General features: G+C 21.8%; 2 protein-coding genes across 4 annotated transcripts in view; one reads left to right on the forward strand and one right to left on the reverse strand.

Moving 5' to 3' along the window:
• Positions 1-22216, forward strand: part of LOC122509903 (probable beta-hexosaminidase fdl) — a 96893-nt gene extending 74677 nt beyond the window's left edge. For 2 of the 3 annotated variants that reach the window (XM_043624224.1, XM_043624225.1), the window contains 5 exons: positions 2375-2473; positions 6119-6381; positions 13275-13886; positions 17776-18505; positions 21391-22216. In XM_043624224.1, the coding sequence (XP_043480159.1) occupies positions 2375-2473; positions 6119-6381; positions 13275-13886; positions 17776-18505; positions 21391-21538 (1852 nt within the window). In that variant the 3' untranslated portion in view covers positions 21539-22216. The remainder of the gene's footprint in view (positions 1-2374; positions 2474-6118; positions 6382-13274; positions 13887-17775; positions 18506-21390) is intronic. The other variant, XM_043624227.1, reaches the window with a different exon arrangement.
• The window catches only part of LOC122509911, a 195987-nt gene that overhangs the window by 48735 nt on the left and 123704 nt on the right, over positions 1-23548 (reverse strand). The window lies entirely within an intron of this gene.

Here is a 23548-nt window from a genome sequence, read left to right on the forward strand (position 1 = left end):
AAATTCCACGAAAGAATTCAATTTTTCACTAAAATTTTAATAAATTCTTCGAAAAAATTCAATTATTTTTAATGCAATTTTAATAAAATTTTATTATATAGAATTCAATTTTTTTTAATTTTTAATAATATTTTTCGAAACAATTTTTTTTTTATTTTTTTAAATAATAAAATCTTTACAAAAATTTAATTATTATTAATAAAATTTTAATAAAATTTCATTATAAAATTCAATTTTTTTCAAAATTTTTAATAATATTTTTTGACACAAAATTCAATTATTTCCAAAAAAATTCCACAAAAGAATTAAATTTTTTCCTAAAATTTTAATAAATTCTTTGAAAAAATTCAATTGTTTTAAGTACAATTTTAATAAAATTTCACGAAAAAGAATTCAATTTTTTTTCTAAAATTTTAATAAATTCTTCGAATCTTAATAAATATTAAAATTCTTCCTAGAAATTTAATTATTTTAAAAAATTTTTTTTAAGTTTTCAATTTTATTCTCAATTTTAATAAAATTCATTATAAAATTCAATTATTTTCATAAATAACAATATTCATCACAAGAATTCAATTATTTTTAAAATTATTAAAATTTTTCGCAGAAATTCAAATACTTTCAAAAAATCATAAAAAATTGTCGTCAACATTTCAATTATCTTTATAAATGAATAGCAAAATTTTTCGACAAAATTCAATTATTTTTAGAAATTTTAATAAAATTCATTGCAAAAATCAATTAATTTCAAAAACTTTTCTTAATTCAATGATTTTGAATATTCTACTATTTTAAAAAAATTATAAAATTCTTTTCAGTGATTTATTTATCATAAATAACAATATTCATCACAAGAAATCAATTATTTTCAAAAGTAAAAAATTCAATTATTTTGAAAAATTTTACTAAAATTCTTTGCAACAATTATTTTCAAAAATTTTTCTTAATTTAATAATTTTTATTTCTATTATTTTTATAAAATTTCCCCAAAGAATTAAATTATTTAAAAGCAATTTTAATATAATTTCAATTACCTTTTAATACAATTTTAATTTAATTTCTTGAAAAATGTAATTATTCTTAAAAATGTTATTAAAATTCGTCGAAAGAATGCAATTTTTTAAAAAATTTTTTGGTAAAATTATGTCTAAGATTTCAATTTTAAGAAATATTCAATTATTCCAGAAATTATCTGTTTTTATTTAAATAATTGAATTCTCGTAGAATTTTCTAATTAAAAATTGATTTAAAAATTAATTTCAGTAAAAGTTTTAGATAATAATTGAATTTTGAAGAAGTTACTAATAATTGCAATTTTTAGAAATAATTGAATTTTGTAAAAGTTTCAAATTAAAATCTTTGAAAATTTGAATTTTTCATACATTTAATTAAAAATTGTAAGGAACTAATTTTTTTCAAAATAATTTTTTTCATACATTTAATTAAAAATTGTAAGGAACTAATTTTTTTCAAAAAGCTTTTAATCGAAATTTTTAAAAATTATTTCAAGTTTTTATTTTCAAATGTATATTTAATTGATGAATTTCCAAATAATTAAAATTTCACGTAAAATTGAATTGTAAAGAAATGAATTTGAAAATTCTTAACAGAACTTTATTAAAAATTTATAAAAATAATTGATTTAAAGAAAAATTTTATTTAAAAATTGTAGAAAATAATAATTGAATTGAAATGATGAAAATAATTTTGAAGGAGTTGCAGTAACAATATTCTAATAATATAAATAAATAATTATTTTATCACTCGTTTATCTTTAATTATTATAAAAAATGAAGAAATCGATTATTGATTATTATTATTATAATAATAATTATTGATTTTTGATCCATTTCTTCATGTTTTACAATAATATTTTTATCAGTTATTGAATTTCAAAATGTTTGAATTTGAAATTTTTGAAAATCATAATTCTTAGGGAAAAATAATAATAATTAAATATTTATTTAAAAAAGAAGGTATTGGTGTTTTTGAATAATTCTACAATTAAGGAAATTCATAAATAAATGTAATAGAACATTTTTTTGAGTTTCTAATAATTTTTAGAGTGAATCAGAGTATTCTTTAGGGCCAGGAAAAAAGTTAAAATCAGTCAGGAAAAATTCTGGAAATCAGGGAAAAACAGGGGAAAAAATTAAATTTTTGTGGCAACCCTGTACTTGATAAAAATAAATATTTTTTTGCGAAAATAGAAAAAAAAATTTCAGTGCATGTTTTTTTCTAATTAATCTAATTATCTAATTAATCAAAATTACCCAAAATTGTATGTTTTGAGATCATAAAGAAATTTCTCTGCATTTTTTATTTCATTTAAGAAAAAAAAATCAATTCTTTTATTTTTGAAAAAATTTTTCAGCTGGAAGACACTACACAGTCGATTTGTTTCTTTTGTGATTGGCAAGAATTGGAGCAATAAATCTGATGAACAACTTTTTGATGTTTCTGAAATTTCTGGGTAAAACTTATGTAAAACACATCTACTGCGAAAAGTTATATTTTAAACTCTCTTTTGCTAGAAAATAGCGCCATACTCATTAGTGACTCAACATAAATGCTTTTTTTACATAACTTACAGAAAATTTCTAATTAAAGTTAAAACAAAAAAAAAAAAGTCACAAGAAATAAGCTTTCGCATTCATTAGCTTTTTTTTCATATTTTCAGAGACTCTCAATTATTGCAATTCTACGTAATTTTTGTAACTAAATATTTTTTTGTTTAAAAATATTTACACGGGGTAAAGTCACTCAATAACAGTAAGCCAATTAAAAAAACTTTAATTAACAAAATAAAAAAAAAATAAATACAAAAAATACAAAATAATACAAAATAATAAAAAGTAATTGTAAAAAACATTGTGCCAAAGGAATAATTTTCCTATTCTTAGAAAAAAGGATAATGCGGTAATAAATAGTTAGTAAAATAAAATTTCTATATAACGACTTTACACCGTTTTTTTCACTATGCGACAAAAATATAAAGGATTCATTATTTCTCATGGGAAAATGGAATAATTATTGTTGTTAATTAATTGAAATTCTTATCTCTATTTCTTTTTGTCTACTTCTTCCTTTATCATTCGATATTATATTATATTTTTTAAATCATTTTCTTGCCAGTCATCTTTTCATTACATTTGGTTTATGTAACTGGAGGTCGTATAACTGTTGACACATTGCTAAAGGATTTAAAAACATTATTGCCCTCACAATCGAAAAAAAATACTGTTATTTCTCATGACTAATAACAGCAACAAATGGCCACGCTACACAAACAGAAAAAAGCAATTTTCATTTCAAAGAATTACAATTTAGAAAATATAGTTTAAAATATCCTTCTAAATCAATATATTTACAGAATTACACGTAGAATATTTTCTATTTTCTGTAATATTTGTAAATTTTTTATTCAAACTTTACTTCTAGCTGACAACAAGAATCGATTAAAAAATTTTTATACTTTTCAAATAAGAATTTTCTTTGGGAAAATGTGGTAAAATCTGTCTTTGAATTAGTTAAAAATGAGTAATATTGTTAGCAACATGGTAGATTTATGCTAAACTAAAATTCGATTAGATTAGATTTCTTTTAAATAAAAAACCGGGTTGCCACAGATCAGGAAATGTTCAATTATTTTTTTAAAATAATTGAATTTTTCGTAGGAATCTAGGAATACAATTATTATTTTCTATACAATAAAATTCTTGACAGAAATTCAATTCTTTTTTTCTAAATAATATGTTCTTCGCAGGAATTAAATTATTTTTTTAAAATAAATAAATTTTTCGTAGGAATTCAATTATTTTTTATAAATAATAAAATTCTTCATAGGAAGTCAAGTATTTTTTTATAAATAATTGAATTTTTCTTAGGAATTCAATTTCTTTAGATAATAAAATTCTACGCAGAAATTCAAATATTTACTATTAATATAATTGAAATTTCGTAGGAATTAAATTATTTTTATAAATAATTGAAATTTTGTAGGAATTCAATTAATTTTTTTATACAATAAAATTCTTAACAGAAATTCAATTCTTTTTTCCCTAAATAATATATTCTTCGCAGAAATTTAATTATTTTTTAAAAATAATTGAATTTTTCGTAGGTATTCAATTATTTTTTTTTAATAATTGAATTAAATTCAATTTTTTTATAAATAATAAAATTCTTCATAGGAAGTGAAGTATTTTTTATGAATAATTGAATTTTTTTTAGAAATTCAATTTTTCTGTAGATAATAGAATTCTACGCAAGAATTCAAATATTTCTTATAAATAATTGAAATTTTTTAGGAATTCAATTTTTTTTTAAATAATTGAACTTTTTGTAGGAATACAATTATTTTTTTCTATACAATAAAATTCTTGGCTAAAATTCAATTATTTTTATAAATAAAATTCTTCAAAAGAATTCAATTTTTTTTATAAATAATAAAATTCTTTATAGGAAGTCAAGTATTTTTTATAAATAATTGAATTTTTCTTAGAAATTCAATTTTTCTGTAGATAATAAAATTCTACGCAAGAATTCAAATATTTCTTATAAATAATTGAAATTTCGTAGGAATTCAATTAATTTTTTATAAATAATTGAAATTTGGTACGAATTCAATTAATTTTTTGTATACAATAAAATTGTTGACAGAAATTCAATTCTTTTTTCTCTAAATAATATATTCTTCGCAGAAATTTAATTATTTTTTTAAAATAATTGAATTTTTCGTAGGAATAGAATTATTTTTAATACAATTTTAATAACATTTCTAGAAAAGGTTCAATTATTTTTATCAATTTTAATAAAGTTTTTCTCGAAAAAGTTCAATTATTTATACAAATTTTAATAAAATTCTAAGAAAAAATTCAATTATTTGTAGAGCAATTTGTTGAAAATTTCTCCAAGGAATTCAAATATTTTTAAAAATTTTAATAAAATTCTTGGCAAACATTTAATTATTTTCAAAAATTTTCCTCAATTCAATGATTTTTAATATTTTGAATAAAGATACGAATAAAGAAAAATTTAATAAAATAAAGTTTTATTAAAATTCTAAGCATACATTTAATTATTTTAATAAATAATAAAATTTTTACAGGAATTCAATTATTTACAAATTTTTTCTCAATAATTCAATTATTTTCATACATAATAAAAATTTTCCCAGGTTTTGAATAATTTCTATAAAATTCTTTCTAGGAATTCAATTATTTTCATAAGTAATAAAACTCATAACAGAATTTCAATTATTTTTAATACAATTTTAATCGAATTGCTCGAAAAATGTAATTATTCTTAAATTTTTTTTTAAATTCATGAAAAGAATTCAATTATTAAAAAAATAAATAATAATATTTAATATTTAATATTTAATATTATTAAATAAAAAAAAAAAAAAAAAGAATTCAATTATTTAAAAAATTGTTGAAAAAATTCTTTGGTATTTTTTTGAGTATCTAATTATTTTTAGAGTGAATCAAAATATTATTTTAGGGTGAGGGAAAAACAAAATTAAATGGTGGCAACCCTAAAAAAAAATTCTTCGTTGTCTGTAAAGTAAAATTTTTACCAACCAAAAAAATTCTCATTAATTTAAAATCGAAATTTTTAAATTCACCTACATGAAAATCTAATAAAACTCTGTCTAATAAATATTCTAATAATTCTCACCGTATTTTCAAGCGCCCCAGAAATTTACACTTTTCAACAAGTACTTATTTTCGAAAAAAAAAGTGTGTCAAAATGATAATTCTCATTTTTCTCTCCCCTATTTATATTCCATTTTACATTCATAATTTACTCGGTAATTTCTTTTTAAAATTCCAATATTACTCTTATTAATCTTCACGTTTTGTTTCCAGAAAAGAAAAAAAACGTGGCATAATTAAAAATTAAACGTTCCCTCTTAACTGCCATTGCTAATTATTATTGAAGTCGTACATTCTATTTGTAAAATAAATCGATGTATTTCGTCCTTGGCTTGAATTTAAATTTATTTAAATTGCTTTTGATCGATTACAACCGAAATAGTACTTGAATTTTTGAAATATGAGTGAAAAATAATATTTTTTGTGTACATTTTAGTGAGGAGGAATTTCTGTTACAGACCATTTCATAGTCCATGGTCGTGGGTGTGTAATGAAGAGAGATGCGAGAGAAGGGCTGTGAGATCGTCAAGAACAACATTGGCGACCTGTGCGGCCACATGTGGTGGGAATAGTCGTTTAATTTGGCCTAGCCCTACGGGCAAAACTTTTCTCAGCAAGGATCATGTTGCTTTTCATATTCAACAGATTGATTTTTCTCTAATTGACTCCCCCGATCAGGAAGTCACGAATCTTTTAGAGAAGGCTAGGGAAGTATTTTTAGGTAAGTGAAAACATTTCTTTTATTATATCGGAGTACTATAACAAAAAAAAAAAAAAAGAAAAATTGGAGAGGAAAAAATTCCTAATTGGCACTTTTATATTTAATGAGATAGAAAATTTGTTCTCACAAAATATGATGTTTTATAAAAAAAAAAAATTACAAACCGGCTTCGTTTTGAAGAATACATAATTCCTAATTATGAAAATTGTCACAAAATTTTGTGGTTTATAATTAAAAATTTTTATACACCTAATTTTTATATGCACACTTTTTCTGCGGATCGAGTTTTGTCTCAATTTGATATCCTTCAAAAAAACTGTGTACTAAGTATGTAAATTAATAATGTTTGCTTTATTGTTTCCTAACTTTTCAAATAAATTTTCTTTTTAAATGTTTTCAATTTTAAAATTAACGAATTAATGCCAAAGTACATTTATCAAAAAATTTGAAAATAATTAAATTCATTTCAAGAATTATATCAATATTTTTTTAAATAATTGAATTCTTTCGAGAAAATTTAATTAAAATTGTTTCAAAGAATTTTATCAAAATTGTTGATTAATTAATTAATTTTAATTAAAATTTTTTTAAATAATTGAAGTTTACCTACAAAGTATTTTATTAAAAGCTTTTGAGAACTATTGAATTGAATTCCTCCGAAACATTTTATTATTTATGAAAATAATTGAATTCCTTTAAAGAATTTTAATATTTATGAAAATATTTGAATTCTTGCGAAAAAATTTTTTTATTTATGGAAATAATTGAATTCTTGGGGAGGATTTTTCAATTCATAAAAATAATTGAATTGTTTCTAAGAATTTTATCTAAATTTTTGAAAATAATTGAATTTTTTAAAAAAAATTTTATTGAAAATTTTGAAAATAAATTTTTTAAAAAAGAATTTCATCAAAATTGTTGAAAATAATTGAATTTCTCAGAAGAATTTTATTATTTACGAAAATAATTGAATTCTTAACAAGAATTTTACAATTTATAAAAATAATTGAATTGTTTCGAAGAATTTTATCAGAGTTGTTGAGAATAATTGAATTCTTATTAAAACTCTTGAAAATAATTGAATTTTTAAATAATATTTTTAAAAATAATTGTATTTTGTCGAGAAATTTTATTAAAATTAAATTAAAAATAATTTAATTCTTTTGAGAAAATAATGTAATTAAAATTGAAAATAATTTAATTCTTGGAAAGCTTTTTATTACAATTCTTCAAAATAATTGAATTGTTTTGAAGAATTTATTTCAATTTTTCGAAAATAATGGAGTTTTTTTTTAATAATTTTTACTGGAAATTTTGAAAAGTAATTGAATTTCATGAAGATTTTTTTTTAAGTTCTTAAAATAATCGTGTTTATTTTTAATTGTACCGCCTAATTAATAATTTTCCTATTTAAAATTATTCAAAGAAAATTAAATTCTTTTAAAATTTAAATATACAATTTTGTTAGAGTTCTTGTAAATAATTAAATTTTTCTAAAAAATTCCATTAAATTTCGTAGAAACTAATAAAATTTTTTTAATTAATTTTAATTGAAAATTTTTAAAATAATTGAAATTTACCTACTACAAAAAATTTTATAAAAAACTTTTGAGAACAATTGAATTGAATTCCTCCGAAACATAATTTATTATTTATGAAAATAATTTAATTCCCTTTGAAGAATTTTATTATTTATGAAAATAATTGAATTTTTGAGGAGGATTTTTCAATTCATCAAAATAATTGAATTGTTTCGAAGAATTTTATCTGAATTTTTGGAAATAATCGAATTTTTTGAAGGAATTTTATTGAAAATTTTGAAAATAATAATTTTTTTAAAAAAGAATTTCATCAAAATTGTTGAAAATAATTGAATTTACATTAAATTTTAATTGTCAAATAATTTGCACTAATTCAAGCGAGACGTTAATCCTCTCATACAAAAATTTTTATTTTGATATCATACACGAGAGGAAAATGTGCATTAAAATTAGAGCAATCGGCTAAAATGGGGATTACTTTTTTCTACGGTCTATTTAGCAGAATTTTAAGAGGGTCGAAATTTTGAATCCCGCAAAATTTCAATTTCATCGAATTTGCATTTGTCCGAATAATTATTTAGTACGAATTCTCAATTGATCGGGGAACGACGAATTTTCATTTACCAGAATTAGCATTTGTCAAAGCATGAAAAAATATAATATATAAAATAAGCGGCAGAGAAATTTAAACGACAATTGGAAAATTAGTAAAATTATTATTTTCTTATTTTCGAAGAAAAGTAAAAAAAATGTAAAAGTAAAAATAAAATATTTTACTTCTTACAAAATAAAACCTAACATTTCTGGAATGTTTTTATAAAGTAAAATTGTCATCAAATGACAATTCGTATAAATAAAAATTTGGATTTGATAAAAAATAAAATTTAATAAAAATAAAAACAAAATAAAGTAAAATTTAATAAAAATAAGGACAAAATAAAATAAAATTCAATAAAAATAAAGACAAATAATATATATATATATATATATAAAGACATACAAAAAGACATTTATATATATATAAAGACAAAATAAAATCTAATAAAAGTAGATAAAAATTTAATTAACTTATTTAATTATAGAGTTACTTTAAAAAGAAGTTCGTTAAATAGAAATTCCGCATATAGGTGTGAAAGCTCTGTCAACTAATAGATTGATGATCTAATATTCCATTAAGTAGACATTTTTCTAAAGCAAAAAAAAAAAAGTCAGGTTAATTTATATTCGAAAAATAAAAATTTTAATGAAAATAAACTTGAATTCCCATTTAATAGAAAATAGTTCAAGTAGATTATTTTTCTCTACCTCAAATTTTTATTCATAATTTTAGAAAATTTACATCAATCATTTTCTCGATATTATATTATCACTTTTATATGAATCTATATCATCATAATAGAATTGTAATTAATAATTATTGATATTTATAAACTTATATAATAATTATAAAATAATAAATTTCCAAATCATCATTCCGCAATTTAATATTTCATTCAATTTTCACTAGCTAATGAGCAAACATTTTAAGTCTTCTTTTATAATATAATGTTCATTTAATCAATATTTCAGCGATTACATTATCAATTACAAATTTTAATACAAATAATTTTCTCATTGTTAGTATAATCATACTTGTGTTATAATAATTAAATACTGCGTTTTGGAAAAACGTGCCGATAGAAATCATATTTGTTTGTAATACAAATATATATGTATTGTTTATTTATTTTACATTGATAGTATATTCCCTTATTTATTTAGCAATGTAAACGAAATTAATTATTGATGCTCTCAAAATTTTTTAATTCTAATTTCGAATTTTTATTTATAACTTTATTGATTTCTAATTTCTATTCATTATGAATTTAGTCCAAAAAATGTAGAAAAATTTAGAAATTTTCCTTTGAAACGAAAAAAGAATTTCGACTAGAAAAAAATAATTAAAAATTTTTTTTTTTTTAATATGAATGCAAATATAATTCAAATATAATTCATGAAATAAATGTTAATTACTTTAGAAATACAATGAATCTTATGTCAGAAATCAAATGCAAATTCAAGAACTTTTTAAATATCTGATTTAAAAAATAAAATTAATTTCTATGGTTTAGGGATTATTTTTGCGGAATTAAAAATTTTAATAGACTTTTAAGTTTTAATGTATTAAAGGGGAAAAAAATTTAATCTGTATGCGCTTGCTGTTTTGCTTTTTAGTATTTTAAAAATTCAATTTGATCACAAAGTTTATGTCAAGCTTGACGATTTTCGAACTAACAATTTGAAAAATCGTCTGGTTTGACGTTATAAACGTTATTTGTGTTCAATGAAACTAATGATTTTTTGTAGCGTTCGCACAATTCGCGTCGTTCGTATATTTTCGATTGACAGTTGTTAATTTAGCAAAAGTTTTATATTTTAAAATAAACTTTGTATATACTTTGAAATTAAATTATCGAACAACAAGAGTATTTATTTCTGAAAATTTTTGCAATTTTCAATCGATTTTTGTTTAATATATTTTTAAAATAATTGAATTCTTACAAAAAATGTTATCAAAAACTTTGAATTGATAATTAATTTCATGGGAAGAAATTTATTATTTATAAAAAAATAATTGAATTCTTATAAAAAAAATTATCAAAACTTCAAAATTAATAATTAAATTTATTCGAAAAATTTTATTAAATTGTTAAAAATTATTAAATTCCTGACAGGAATATTATTTTTAAAAAATAATTAAATTATTGAGAAAAATTTTATTATTTATCAAAATATTCGAATATACTACTAAAAATAATTGAATTCTAACGTAAAATTTTATTAAAGATTTTATAAGTTTATTGGAATATTAAATTGGATTATAAATAAAATTATATTTATAATTTTATAAATTTTTTGGAAGAATTAAATAATTCTTCCAAAAAAATGTTATTGAAAATGTTTAAAATAATTCAATCTTTTCAAGTAATTTTATTAAAACAGTATTGAAATTAATTGAATTTGTGACAAGATTATTATTATTTATTTTTTTAAATTCAAATCGTATGAAGATTTTTATTGAATTATTTAAAAATAATTGAATTCTCATAAAAAGTCTTATCAGAACTTTTAAATTAATAATTGAATTCTTTTGAAAAATTTTATGAAATTTGTGTTGAAAATAATTGAATTGCTGCGAAGAATTTTATTGTATAGAAAAAAGTATAATTGAATTTCTGACAAGAATTTTTTTGTATAAAAAAATAATTGAATTCCTACGAAGAATTGAATTTATTTATAAAAAAGAATTCAATTCCTACGGAGAATTCAACTATTTATAAAAAATATTTGAATTCTTGGGAAGGACTTTATTAAATTTTTTAAAAATAATTGAATTCTTATACAAAATTTTTTTTTAAACTTTTGAAATAATAATTGAATTCCTTCGAAGAATTTTATTGTATAAAAAAAAATATTTGAATTCTTGGGAAGAATTTTATTAAATTTTTAAAAAATAATTTGATTTCTTATACAAAATGTTTTTAAAAACTTTTGAAATAATAATTGAATCTCTGCGAAGAATTTTATTGTATAGAAATAAATAATTGAATTCTTGGGAAGAATTTTATTAAATTTTTAAAAAATAAATTAAATTCTAATACAAAATTTTTTTTTAAACTTTTGAAATAGTAATTGAATTCCTGTAAAGAATTTTATTGTGTAGACAAAAATAATTGAATTATTGCGAAGAATTTCATTTTCTATAAAAAAATAATTGAATTCCTGTAAAGAATAGTATTTATACCTGTGAAGAATAGTATTTATAAAAAAAATAATTGAATATTTGACAAGAATTTTTTGTATAAAGAAATAATTGAATTTCTACGAAGAATTGAATTTATTAAAAAAAAAGAATTAAATTCCTACGAAGAATTCAACTATTTATAAAAAATAATTTTATTCTTATACAAAATTGTTTTAAAACTTTTGAAATAATAATTGAATCGCTGCGAAGAATTTTATTGTATAGAAATAAATAATTGAATTCTCGGGAAGAATTTTATTAAATTTTTAAAAAATAATTTAAATTCTAATAGAAAATTTTTTTTTAAACTTTTGAAATAATAATTGAATTTCTGGGAAGAATTTTATTGTATAGAAATAAATAATTGAATTTTTGCGAAGAATTTTTTTGTATAAAAAAATAATTGAATTCCTACGAAGAATTGAATTTATTTATAAAAAAGAATTCAATTCCTACGGAGAATTCAACTATTTATAAAAAATATTTGAATTCTTGGGAAGAACTTTATTAAATTTTTTAAAAATAATTGAATTCTTATACAAAATTTTTTTTAAACTTTTGAAATAGTAATTGAATTCCTTCGAAGAATTTTATTGTATAGAAAAAAATATTTGAATTCTTGGGAAGAATCTTATTAAATTTTTTAAAAATAATTTGATTTCTTATACAAAATGTTTTTTTAAACTTTTGAAATAATAATTGAATTCCTGTGAAGAATTTTATTGTATAGAAAAAAATAATTGAATTTTTGCGAAGAATTTTTTTCTATAAAAAAATAATTGAATTTATTTATAAAAAAAAAATCAATTCCTACGGAGAATTCAACTATTTATAAAAAATATTTGAATTCTTGGGAAGGACTTTATTAAATTTTTTAAAAATAATTGAATTCTTATGAAAAATTTTTTTTTAAACTTTTGAAATAATAACTGAATTCCTTCAAAGAATTTTATTGTATAGAAAAAAATATTTGAATTCTTGGGAAGAATTTTATTAAATTTTTTAAAAATAAATTAAATTCTAATACAAAATTTTTTTTTAAACTTTTGAAATAATAATTGAATTCCTTCGAAGAATTTTATTGTATAGAAAAAAATATTTGAATTCTTGGGAAGAATTTTATTAAATTTTTTAAAAATAAATTAAATTCTAATACAAAAATTTTTTTTTAAACTTTTGAAATAATAATTGAATTCCTTCGAAGAATTTTATTGTATAGAAAAAAATATTTGAATTCCTGGAAAGAATTTTATTGTGTAGAAAAAAATAATTGAATTATTGCGAAGAATTTCATTTTCTATAAAAAAAAATAATTGAATTCCTGTAAAGAATAGTATTTATACCTGTGAAGAATAGTGTTTGTAAAAAAAAAATTGAATTCCTACGAAGAATTTAAAATGCCAAATAAATAAAACAGTAAATAATAGTTAATTAGTTAATAAGTAAAGGTTAAAAAATTTGTATCTGAAATTATACAAATGATTTGACAATGGTTAATAATAATGAATTAAAAACAGAATGTTTCCAAAATTTTGTTATTCCTAATTTGAATATATTTTTTTTCACAGGAAATGTGCGGAGCTTAATAAAAGTACCAAACGCAAAGGCGAGATCAACAATTGATAACTTTATCATCTACCTAAGTCCAGGAGAATCCAAAGATGCAAAATTAAGTCTAAACACGGATGAGTCTTATAAACTGAAAATATCCCTGAGAGGGAAACTCCTGGAGGCGAAGATTACAGCGAAAACTTACTATGGAGTTCGTCATGGTTTAGAAACTCTAAGTCAAATGATATGGTGGGATGAGACGGCTGGGAAACAGGGAATGCTACGTGTTTTGAGCCAGGCGACAATTGAAGACAAACCAAAATTCCCCTATCGTGGCCTTCTCATTGACACTGGTCGGCAATATTTTCCCATTGATGAATTAAAGCGCGTCATTGATGGAATGTCCGCCTCGAAACTCAATACATTTCATTGGCATTTGACGGATTCGCAAAGTTTTCCATTTGACTCGGCCATCTTTCCCGAAATGGCGCGTTGGGGCGCCTACAGTGGAGAGCAAGTTTACACTCCCGAGGACGTTCGAGATCTCGTGCATTATGCAAGGATCAGGGGGATCAGAATTCTCATCGAGATTGATTCCCCAGCTCATGCCGGCGCTGGTTGGCAATGGGGTTAGTAGATGAAGTATAATCCTTGATAAAAGCCGTTCTGAGTAGCATTCAACAAATGTTACCCCCGCTGAATATTGATGTGCAACTTGCACACTTTGAATTCGATATTTTCATTTGCTTCCAAAACTGTCAATTAATATTCATTCAGTTTTAATTGATTTCAGGAAAGTGGCGAGGGCGGGCGGGGGGGGGAGGAAAAATGTTTAATTCTAGAAAATTAAACATCGCTTCATTTAGAGGATGCATAAAAATTTCATAATCAGATTTTGTATAGAAATTGTCAATTGACTGAAATTCATAATTGTCACGTAAAAGAATATTGTCGATTGGCAAGATTTCATTTGGACGCAATTTTACTTTGTGCGGTTGCACTAAGTAAAATGTCAATTGGGACAAATGGCAATTGACATTTTAGCGAATTTCTATTTCGCCGAATTGTAATTTTCCCAAATTGTAATTTAACTGAACTGCCATTTGACCAAAATGTCAATTTAACGAATTCTTTTTTCACCGAATAGTCACTTAACCGAATTGTTCATTGACTCAATTGTCCTTTTAGCTAATTGTCCATTGACCCAATTGCTATTTCAACTGATTATCCTTTGACCCAATTGTCCTTTCAGCTAATTGTCCAATGAGCCAATTATCATTTCAGCTAATTGTCCTTTGACCCAATTGTCACTTAACCGATTTGTCATTTAACCAAACTTTCATGTGACCGAATTATTATCTTTCGAAATAGCCACAAAATCTAATTTTTATTTGGCTAAATTAACATTTAGTAAATTGTTATTTCAGTGAATAGTAACTAACCGAATTGTCGTTTGACTGAATTCTTATTTCGCCGAATAGTCACTTAACCGAATTGTCCATTGACCCAATTGTTCTTTAAGCTAATTGTCTATTGACCCAATTGTCCTTTCAGCTAATTGTCTAATGACCCAATTGTCATTACAGCTAATTGTCCAATGACCCAATTGTCATTTCAGCTAATTGTTCATTGACACAATTGTCACTTAATAATAGTCATTTAACGAATTTTTATTTCACCGAAAAGTCAGTTAACCCAATTATCATTTGACCGAATTTCCATTTCAACGAACTCTAATTTCAAGGAATTTTTATGATCCAAAATAAAAATTTGTCTGAATTGTTATTTCAAGGAATTGCTATTTCATTGAACTGTTACTATTTTTTCCAAATATGTAGTTAATTTACCGAATTGTCAATTTAAAGGAATTCCTCCTCCACCGAAATGTTATTTTTTTAAATAGACACTTTACCGAATTGCCATTTGACGCAATTGGCATTTCAAACGAATTCCCACTTCACCAAAATGTTACTTTCCTAAATAGTCACTTTACCGAATTATCATTTGAATGAATTGTAATTTTACTAAATTGATATTTTTCCGAATAGTCAATTAGTTGAATTGCTATTTGACCAAATTGTTATTTTTCTAAATAGTCACTTGACCGAATTGTTAATTGATTGAATTATGATTTCAAGAAAATGCTGTTTCACTGAATTTTTATTTGCCCTAAGCTAATAGGCACTTAACCGAATTGCCATTCCAATTAACAAGGAACAATTGTTCCTTTTACCGAATAGCAAACTTCGCACTCGATAATTAATTTTAAAAAAGTTGCAAAATGTAGCTTTCAAATTAAAGAAAGTAGTTAATTAGTAGCTATCAAAAATTAAACTTGACGACCAAAAAAACTCGTTTTAGACACTTCACAAAACTGACAAAAATTACATTCCATATTTTTTATTTTACTGACTTTTTCCTAATTTTCATCAAAAATATATACTTCTTTCTTAATAAATTGAATTCCTGCAACTAATTTTATTATTTATGAAAGAATTCAAATATTTATAAAAATAATTTAATTCTCGCGAAGAATTTTATAAAAAAATTTAAATAATTGATTTCTTTCGACTAATTTTATGCAATTTCTAATTTAAATAATTGAATTCCTGAGAAATTTTTATTATTCATGAAAAGAATTGAATTCTTACGAAGATTTTTACAAATTTTTTTTAAATAATTGAATTCTGTTTGGAAATTTAATGAAAATAGTAGATATTGAAAATCATTGAATTGTGAAAAGTTTTTAATAATTATTAAATTTTACAAAGAATTATTTATGTAAATAATTGAATTCTTGGGAAGAATTTGATTAAACTCTAAAAGAATAATTGAATTATTTCATAAAAATTTAATTTTATTAAAATATTTGAAAATAATTGAATTCTTGTAAAAAATTTTATAATATTTTTGTAAATAATTGAATTGTTCGAAAAGAATTTTAAACCTACGTGCTTTTAAATAACTGATTTTTTCGAGGAATGGAAATTAAATTTTTAAGAATAATTAAATTTTTTGAGTAATTGAATTAAAAATAATTGAAATCCTGCAATGAATTTTATTATTTATGAAAATAATTGAATTCCTGAGAATAATTTTATTATCTATGAAAATAATTGAATTAATGTGAAAAATTTTATTGAAATGTTTAAAAAGAATTGAATTTCTGTAAAAAATTTGGTTATTTTTCAAAATAATTGAATTCTTTATAAGAATTTTATAAACATATTGTTTTAAATAATTAATTTTTTCGAAATATAATTTAGGGAAAATTTTATTTTAAATAATTGAAATTTTGTGGAAAACTTTATTTGTGAAAATAATTGAATTTTTCGATTAATAATTAATTTAAAATTGTATTAAAAATAATTGAAATTCTTTGATGAGTTTTATTATTTATGAAAATAATTGAATTCTTGCTTAGAATTTTATCATAAATTTTTTTCAAAAAATTGAATTTTCATGAAAAATGTTATTATTAGTGGAAGTAATTAAATTATTGTGAAGAATTGTATAAAAATTTTGTTAAATAATTGATTTTTTCGAATTTTTTTTTTGAAAATGCTAGTCTAACTTAATTGAATTCTTGTGAAAATTTTATTATTTATGAAAATAATTGAATTTTGGATGGATTTTATCAATTTTTTTTAAATAATTGAATTCTTTTGAGAAATTTTATGAAAATACTAGATATTGAAAAGTAATTGAATTTAGAATATTTTTTAAAAACAATTGAATCGTTTTAAAGAATTTGATTATAATTTTTGAGAATTTTTAAGAATTTCGAATTCTTAATTTACCGAATTGTCATTTGCCCGAATAGTCAAGTAACTGAATTATTATTCGAACGAATAACCAAAATTATCATTTTTCTGAAAATGAAAACTAAATAAAATTCTTACTTTACTAAATTTCCAAGTCATAATTTGTCATTTGACAAAATTGTCGCATCAAGTGACTATTTAGACAAATAATAATTCGGTTAAGTGTCAATTCGGACAAATAATAATTTGGTTAAGTGGCTATTCGAAAAAAAAATAAATCCGTTAAGTGGCTATTCAGAAAAATAACAATTTGTCTAATTGACAATTATTGCTCAAATGACGATTCAATTAAATGACTATTTGGGTAAATAACAATTCAGTTAAATGATATTTTTGGCAAATCTCAATTCTGTTATGTGACAATTCAGTTAAATGAATATTCGGTAAAATGAAAATTTAGTGTAATAACAAATCGGTGTAATAGTAATTCGGTTAAATGATAATTCATTTAATTCGCTGAAATAGCAATTCATTAAAATGACAATTTCTGTCAAACGATAATATTCTATCAAGTAAAAATTCGGTCAAGTAACAATCCTGTAAAATAAATTGCTGCTCTTAATTAACACTTCTTTAAATTCTGTTATTTTCACGCTTTATTCATTTTTCTGCATCGATTCCAAACAAGGAAAATAGAACTAAGATTCCTAAGAAAACTGAATTTTCCAACTGACTGAAATTTTCCCATTTTCAGGTCCTGAACACGGATTAGGCGAATTGTCCCTCTGCATAGATCAAATGCCCTGGCCGTCATATTGCGGCGAGCCCAATTGCGGACAACTGAATCCAATCAACGAGCATTCCTACCGAATAATTCAGGGCCTCTATAAAGAACTTCTCGATTTAACTGAAGTGCGCGACATCATTCATCTTGGCGGCGATGAGGTGAATCTCGATTGTTGGGCCCAGTATTCAAACATAACGTCAGCGATGCAAGCACAAAATATCACCGATCTCTATGCACTGTGGGGAGATTTCGAGATGAAATTAATGTTGAGGATACTGAAGGTGAATCAGGATAAGGTTCCTCAAGCAGTGATTGTATGGAGTTCGCCATTAACGAAAAAGCCCCACATCGCAGCGTACTTTGATCCCAAGGTCCATGTGATTCAATCGTGGGGAGCGAGTAGCTGGCAAGAAACACAGGATCTATTAGAAGATGGATTCCGAGTAATTCTATCGCACGTGGATGGATGGTATTTGGATTGTGGTTTTGGAAGATGGAGAGAAACTGGTGAAGCGGCTTGCGGAGAATATCGCACTTGGCAAACTGTCTATAATCACAGGCCCTGGCGGGATTATCCACAAAAACAATGGAATCTCATTCTCGGGGGAGAAGCTGCTATTTGGAGCGAGCAAGTAGGACAAGCGTCCTTAGGACCACGACTTTGGCCCAGGGCCTCAGCACTTGCCGAGAGATTATGGTACAGACAATATATTATTGATTTTCTCAATTTACAGTCAATTTCAAATTTCATTAAATTAATTAATGATTAACCTCACTTGGATAGATTGATAATTGCTTTTCAGTCTCTAATTCAAGTACATCTTTAAAGTGACAAATTCTTACTCATGATGTAAATTAATTAACGAGTAGAAATGTTGAGATGAACAATAGACTCAGAGTCAATGTGAATACAGGTTAATTAAATTGAAGATTAATTAATTAACATTAATCTTTATTCTATTTTCTAAATTTACTCTTCTCTGGAAGTAAAATAAATTTACCGACCAGGAATTTTCGTCAATTTTTCAGTAGAGAGTCAAGTGGAATTTCAATTCATATCAAAATTTAGAATTTACATTTCCTAATGGTTTCGATTTCTTTTTTAATATTATATTAAGAATATAACTTTACGAAACTTACGAACTTTACATCATGAAAATTATTAGGTACTAAATTTAGAATAGCCTAAATTTTTGCAATTTGTAAAGTTTAAATTCTCCAAGGAAATCAATAAAAAAAGTTATTTAAGATTTAAAAAATTAAAATTCTCACTAAAATATTCAATAAATCTTAAAGTAACTAAATATTTTTTTAATTTTTGTAAAAGAATTTTTTGTAAATTTTTTCTAAAATATTAATATAAATATTATTCTAACTTAAAAAAATGACACTAAAGTTTTGAACGTTCAAATGAACGACATTTTTTTAAATACATTTTTTTTTTATTTTATTACAAAATATTGCATTTTTATAAATTAAAAAAAAAAATTTTAACTGTTCAATTTGCATATTTTTTATTTCAGACTAGTAATTTAAAAAAAATATTAGAACACAAAAAAATATTTCGCTCATTTGAACGTTCATAACTTTAGAAAAATAAAAAAAAAATTTAATTTACAATTTTTGTAAAGGAATTTTTTTAGGGAAGAAAAACTATGATTTCAGGTTACATATGTTAGAAATTTTAATAATTTAAATGTCATATAATTTAATAATAAATAATAAATTCTTGAAAAAATGTTTCAAGTTTAAATAATCTAAAAAAATCGACAAAAAATATTTTTTATTGTTAAAGAAATTAAAATTTTACTAAAGTTTAAAGAAAAGGAAAGTTTTTCTCTAAATATATAACTAAATATTATTTTATATTTTAAAAAAGACATTTTTTGTAAAAGAATTTTTCAATTTTTGGTTGAAATTTTTGTTTTTGGTAAAAACATTAATTTAAAATCTTTTAATGAAATTTTAAGAACAACTGCTTCAGAAATTCAATTATTTTCAAAAGTAATAAACTTCTTCGCATCAATTCAATTAATTTAAAAAAATTCTTGTCAAAATTTTATTAATCTTTATAAACAATAAAATAATAATAATAATAATATTAAAATAATAAACAATAAAAACAATAAAATTCAGTTATTTTCAAAAGATTTAATAAAATTCATGGCAAAATTTCAATTATTTTTAAAAATTTTCCTCATTTCAATTATTTATAATATCTACTATTTTAATAAAATTTTCCAAAAGAATTATTTAATTTATTTAATTATTTTAAAAAATTTTTATAAAATGCTTTATAGAAAAATTATAATAAAATTGATCATAGAATACAATTATTTTCGTAAAATATAAAATTCTTCGAAGCAATTCAATTATTTAAGAAATTTAAAAAAAATTTCTTCCAAAGAATTCGTTGCAAGAATTAAACAATTTTCATATATCATAAATAATAAAACTTATCGCAGAATTTAAATTATTTTTTAATTTTTTATACAATTTTAAATAAAATGATAGAAAATTGCATTTATTCTTAAACTTTTTCTAAAATTCGCCGAAGAAATTCAATTATTTTTAAAAATTTTGATAAAATTCTTCATAAAAATGTAATTTTATGAAATCTTCAATTATTTAATAAATTATTTATTTTTATATTTAAATAATTGAATTCTCGAAAAATTTTCAAATAAAAATTGATTAAAAAATAAATTTCATTAAAAATTTTAAATTGTAATTGAATATTAAAAGCATTATGGCGTGAATTTTTAGAAATAAATGAATTTGTGAAAAGGGTTCCAATTAAAATCGTTGAAAATTTGAATTTTTCATATTTTTAACTAACAATTCTGTAGAATTAATTTTTGTGAAAAAGTTTAATTGAATTTTACTTGAAATTATTATTTGAAGTTTTTATTTTTTAAATATGTATAATTGAAGAATTTCCAAATAATTGAAATTTCGAAAAATTGAATTGTAAACAAATGGTTTTGAAAATTGTCAAGGAACTTTTAAAAATATTATTAAAAATAATTGAATTCTTTCGAAGAATTTTGATAAAATTTTTGAAAATAAATACATTTTTTGAAGAATTTACATAAAATTATAATAAAAATAATTGAAATCCTGTAAAGAATTTTATTATTTAGGAGAATAATTGAATTCTTGCAACGAATTTTTATTAAATTTTTCTTAAATAATTAAAATCCTGTAAAGAATTTTATTATTTATGAAAATAATTGAATTCTTTTGGAAAAATTTATTAAAGTTAAAGTGAACTTTTATTAAAGTTTATTTTGAAGATATTTAAATTTCAGCTAAGAATTTCATTATTTGTGAAATGTAATTGAATTCTTGCAAAAAATTTTTGTAATTATTTACATTCTTCAAGGTCAGGGTAAAAGTCAAAATTTTTTCTGGAAACCAGTGAAAAGTCAGGGAAAAACAAAATTAAATTTTTGTGGCAACCTTGATAAAAAATACAAATTCAAATCAAACCACGAAAAAAACCTAGAAAAAAATTGTTTTCTCATCGGCAGCTCTAAAAAAAAATTCCAAATTCGTTAAAACTTGAATATTTAATTTCAGGAGTGATTTGCCAGCGAACGGCTATTCCGTAGAAGAAAATGTCTACACAAGATTATCCACACACATGGATATCCTGACGGCTCGGGGACTTAAAATAGAAGCAATGTGGCCACATTGGTGCTCTCAGAATCCAGGAAAATGCCTTTGACTGAGGTAGAAATTAAAGGATAAGCGAAAAGCCATTTCAGTACACCACAGTGACTCGAGGAAGCAAAGCTGTGAATTAATTGTAATAATAATTGTTGTATCATTTTTAAGGCCATTCATCAATTTCATCATGTCATGATTTTTCTATTATGCTGCAGACTGATTGTCAATAACAAAAAATTCGCTTTTCTATAAAAATATTACATTCAATCGTCAAACATACGAAAAATAACAGCAAACGCGTATAAAAGTTTTTTAGACAAATTTTTTATAGATATAATCTTTTTGCCGAACACAAAATATTTAGATTAATAAATTGTTGAACTTGTCTCAGTGGATAATTGAAAAAAAAGTGCGAAAAAAAGAATTTCTTTACAGAAGAAGAAAGAATCAAGATTGAAATTCATTTTTGCAATATTTAGAAAATATGCTCAAGCTAATGGCACCTGACTGTTTCAATTTAAAAAAATGAAAAAAAAAAAAATGTCGATCAGTCTCTTAGCACTGAGTACTTTATAATATAGATAAAAATTATTCCATACATAATTGAATGGATGAAAGAAAAGAGTTTTCATTACGGGGTCCAATGAGGGGCTTGATGAGAGCTTACTTTTATATATATAGAGAGAGAAAAAAATAAAAAATGTAGCAAAGAAAATTGCTTTGGGTGATTGTCAAAGAAAGTAAAAAAAAAAAAATAATTTATTAAATGAAGGAATGAAAGTTATTCATGCAGTAATGAATAAAAAATATTTATGTGCTTGTGAATATGAGGAATATGGTGCAGGTTCGGGGGTGAAAAATACTTATTTTAAGTAACGAAGTGAAAAGTAATTTTTGTTACTAAAGTTCTTAAAAAAAGAAAACGACAATTTGTAACTTAAATCATGATCATTTATACATTTCTTTGCACATTATTATTTATACACTTATTTTATCATTTTACAATGAAAAAAAATTTATTTGATTCAAATAACCGATTACTTGTCTATTATCAAATAATTTTGATACTATATAGTTATATTTAATACTATATATTATATTGAATCAAATAATTTTTATTTAAATAAATATTTGAAATAAATATATTAAATAAATTTTAATTGAACCAATAATTTCAGTATTTGAAGCAAACACCATTTAAAATTCTATTTAATTTAAATCAATATTTATTTCACGATAGACAAATAATTGATTATTCGAATTAAAAGAAATTTAATGTTCAGTATATTAACTCTTAATCGAATTCAATTTTTATTATTAAATTATTAATTGGGTCATTCCGGGAGGAATTTTCACTAATAAAATTTTTTTTGTACGGAACAATTTTGTTGAGTTTGTCATGAAAAATAAGAAAACACGTATTTTTTAATTTTTTTATTCGATGAAAATTGTGAAAGTTGTGATTTTTTAAAATTTAACTTCTTCAGAGGCCGAAGATTTGGAAACACGTTTTTCTTTAATACTTCTGGCAGACAAGAAAAAATTTACTACATAAAATTTATTCGTTTTTTCTCAAAGTTTTTAGATATTCAATAAAAAATTACGTATCTTCTACGAAAGTATCGAAAAAATTGAAATTAATTCTTAAAAAATGATTTTTCAAAACCAAGTGATCGATTAATTTTATTTTTGAATTAATTTCAATTTTTTAGATCCTTTCGTTATGGGTCCAAAATTTTTTATTGAATGTCTAAAAACTTAAAAAAAAAAACGAATAAATTTTGTGTAGTAAATTTTTTCTTATCTTCTATTAGTATCAGAGAAAAACGTGTTTCTAAAGTTCTCGGCTTCTTTAGAAGTTGAATTTAAAAAATAACAAATTCCACAATTTTCATTCAATATGAAAATAAAAAAATACGTCTTTTCTTATTTTTCATACACAATTCGAAAAAAATGTTCCAAACAAAAAAAAAATATCTAAAAAAAGTTTCACCTGAAATGCCCCAATTACTAATTACTTTTATTATTAAATATTTCTATCGTTAAATTTTTCAAATTAAACTTTTTA

This window comes from Leptopilina heterotoma, unplaced genomic scaffold (assembly GCF_015476425.1).
Source record: "Leptopilina heterotoma isolate Lh14 unplaced genomic scaffold, ASM1547642v1 Lhet_64, whole genome shotgun sequence".
Lineage (NCBI taxonomy): Eukaryota > Metazoa > Arthropoda > Insecta > Hymenoptera > Figitidae > Leptopilina > Leptopilina heterotoma.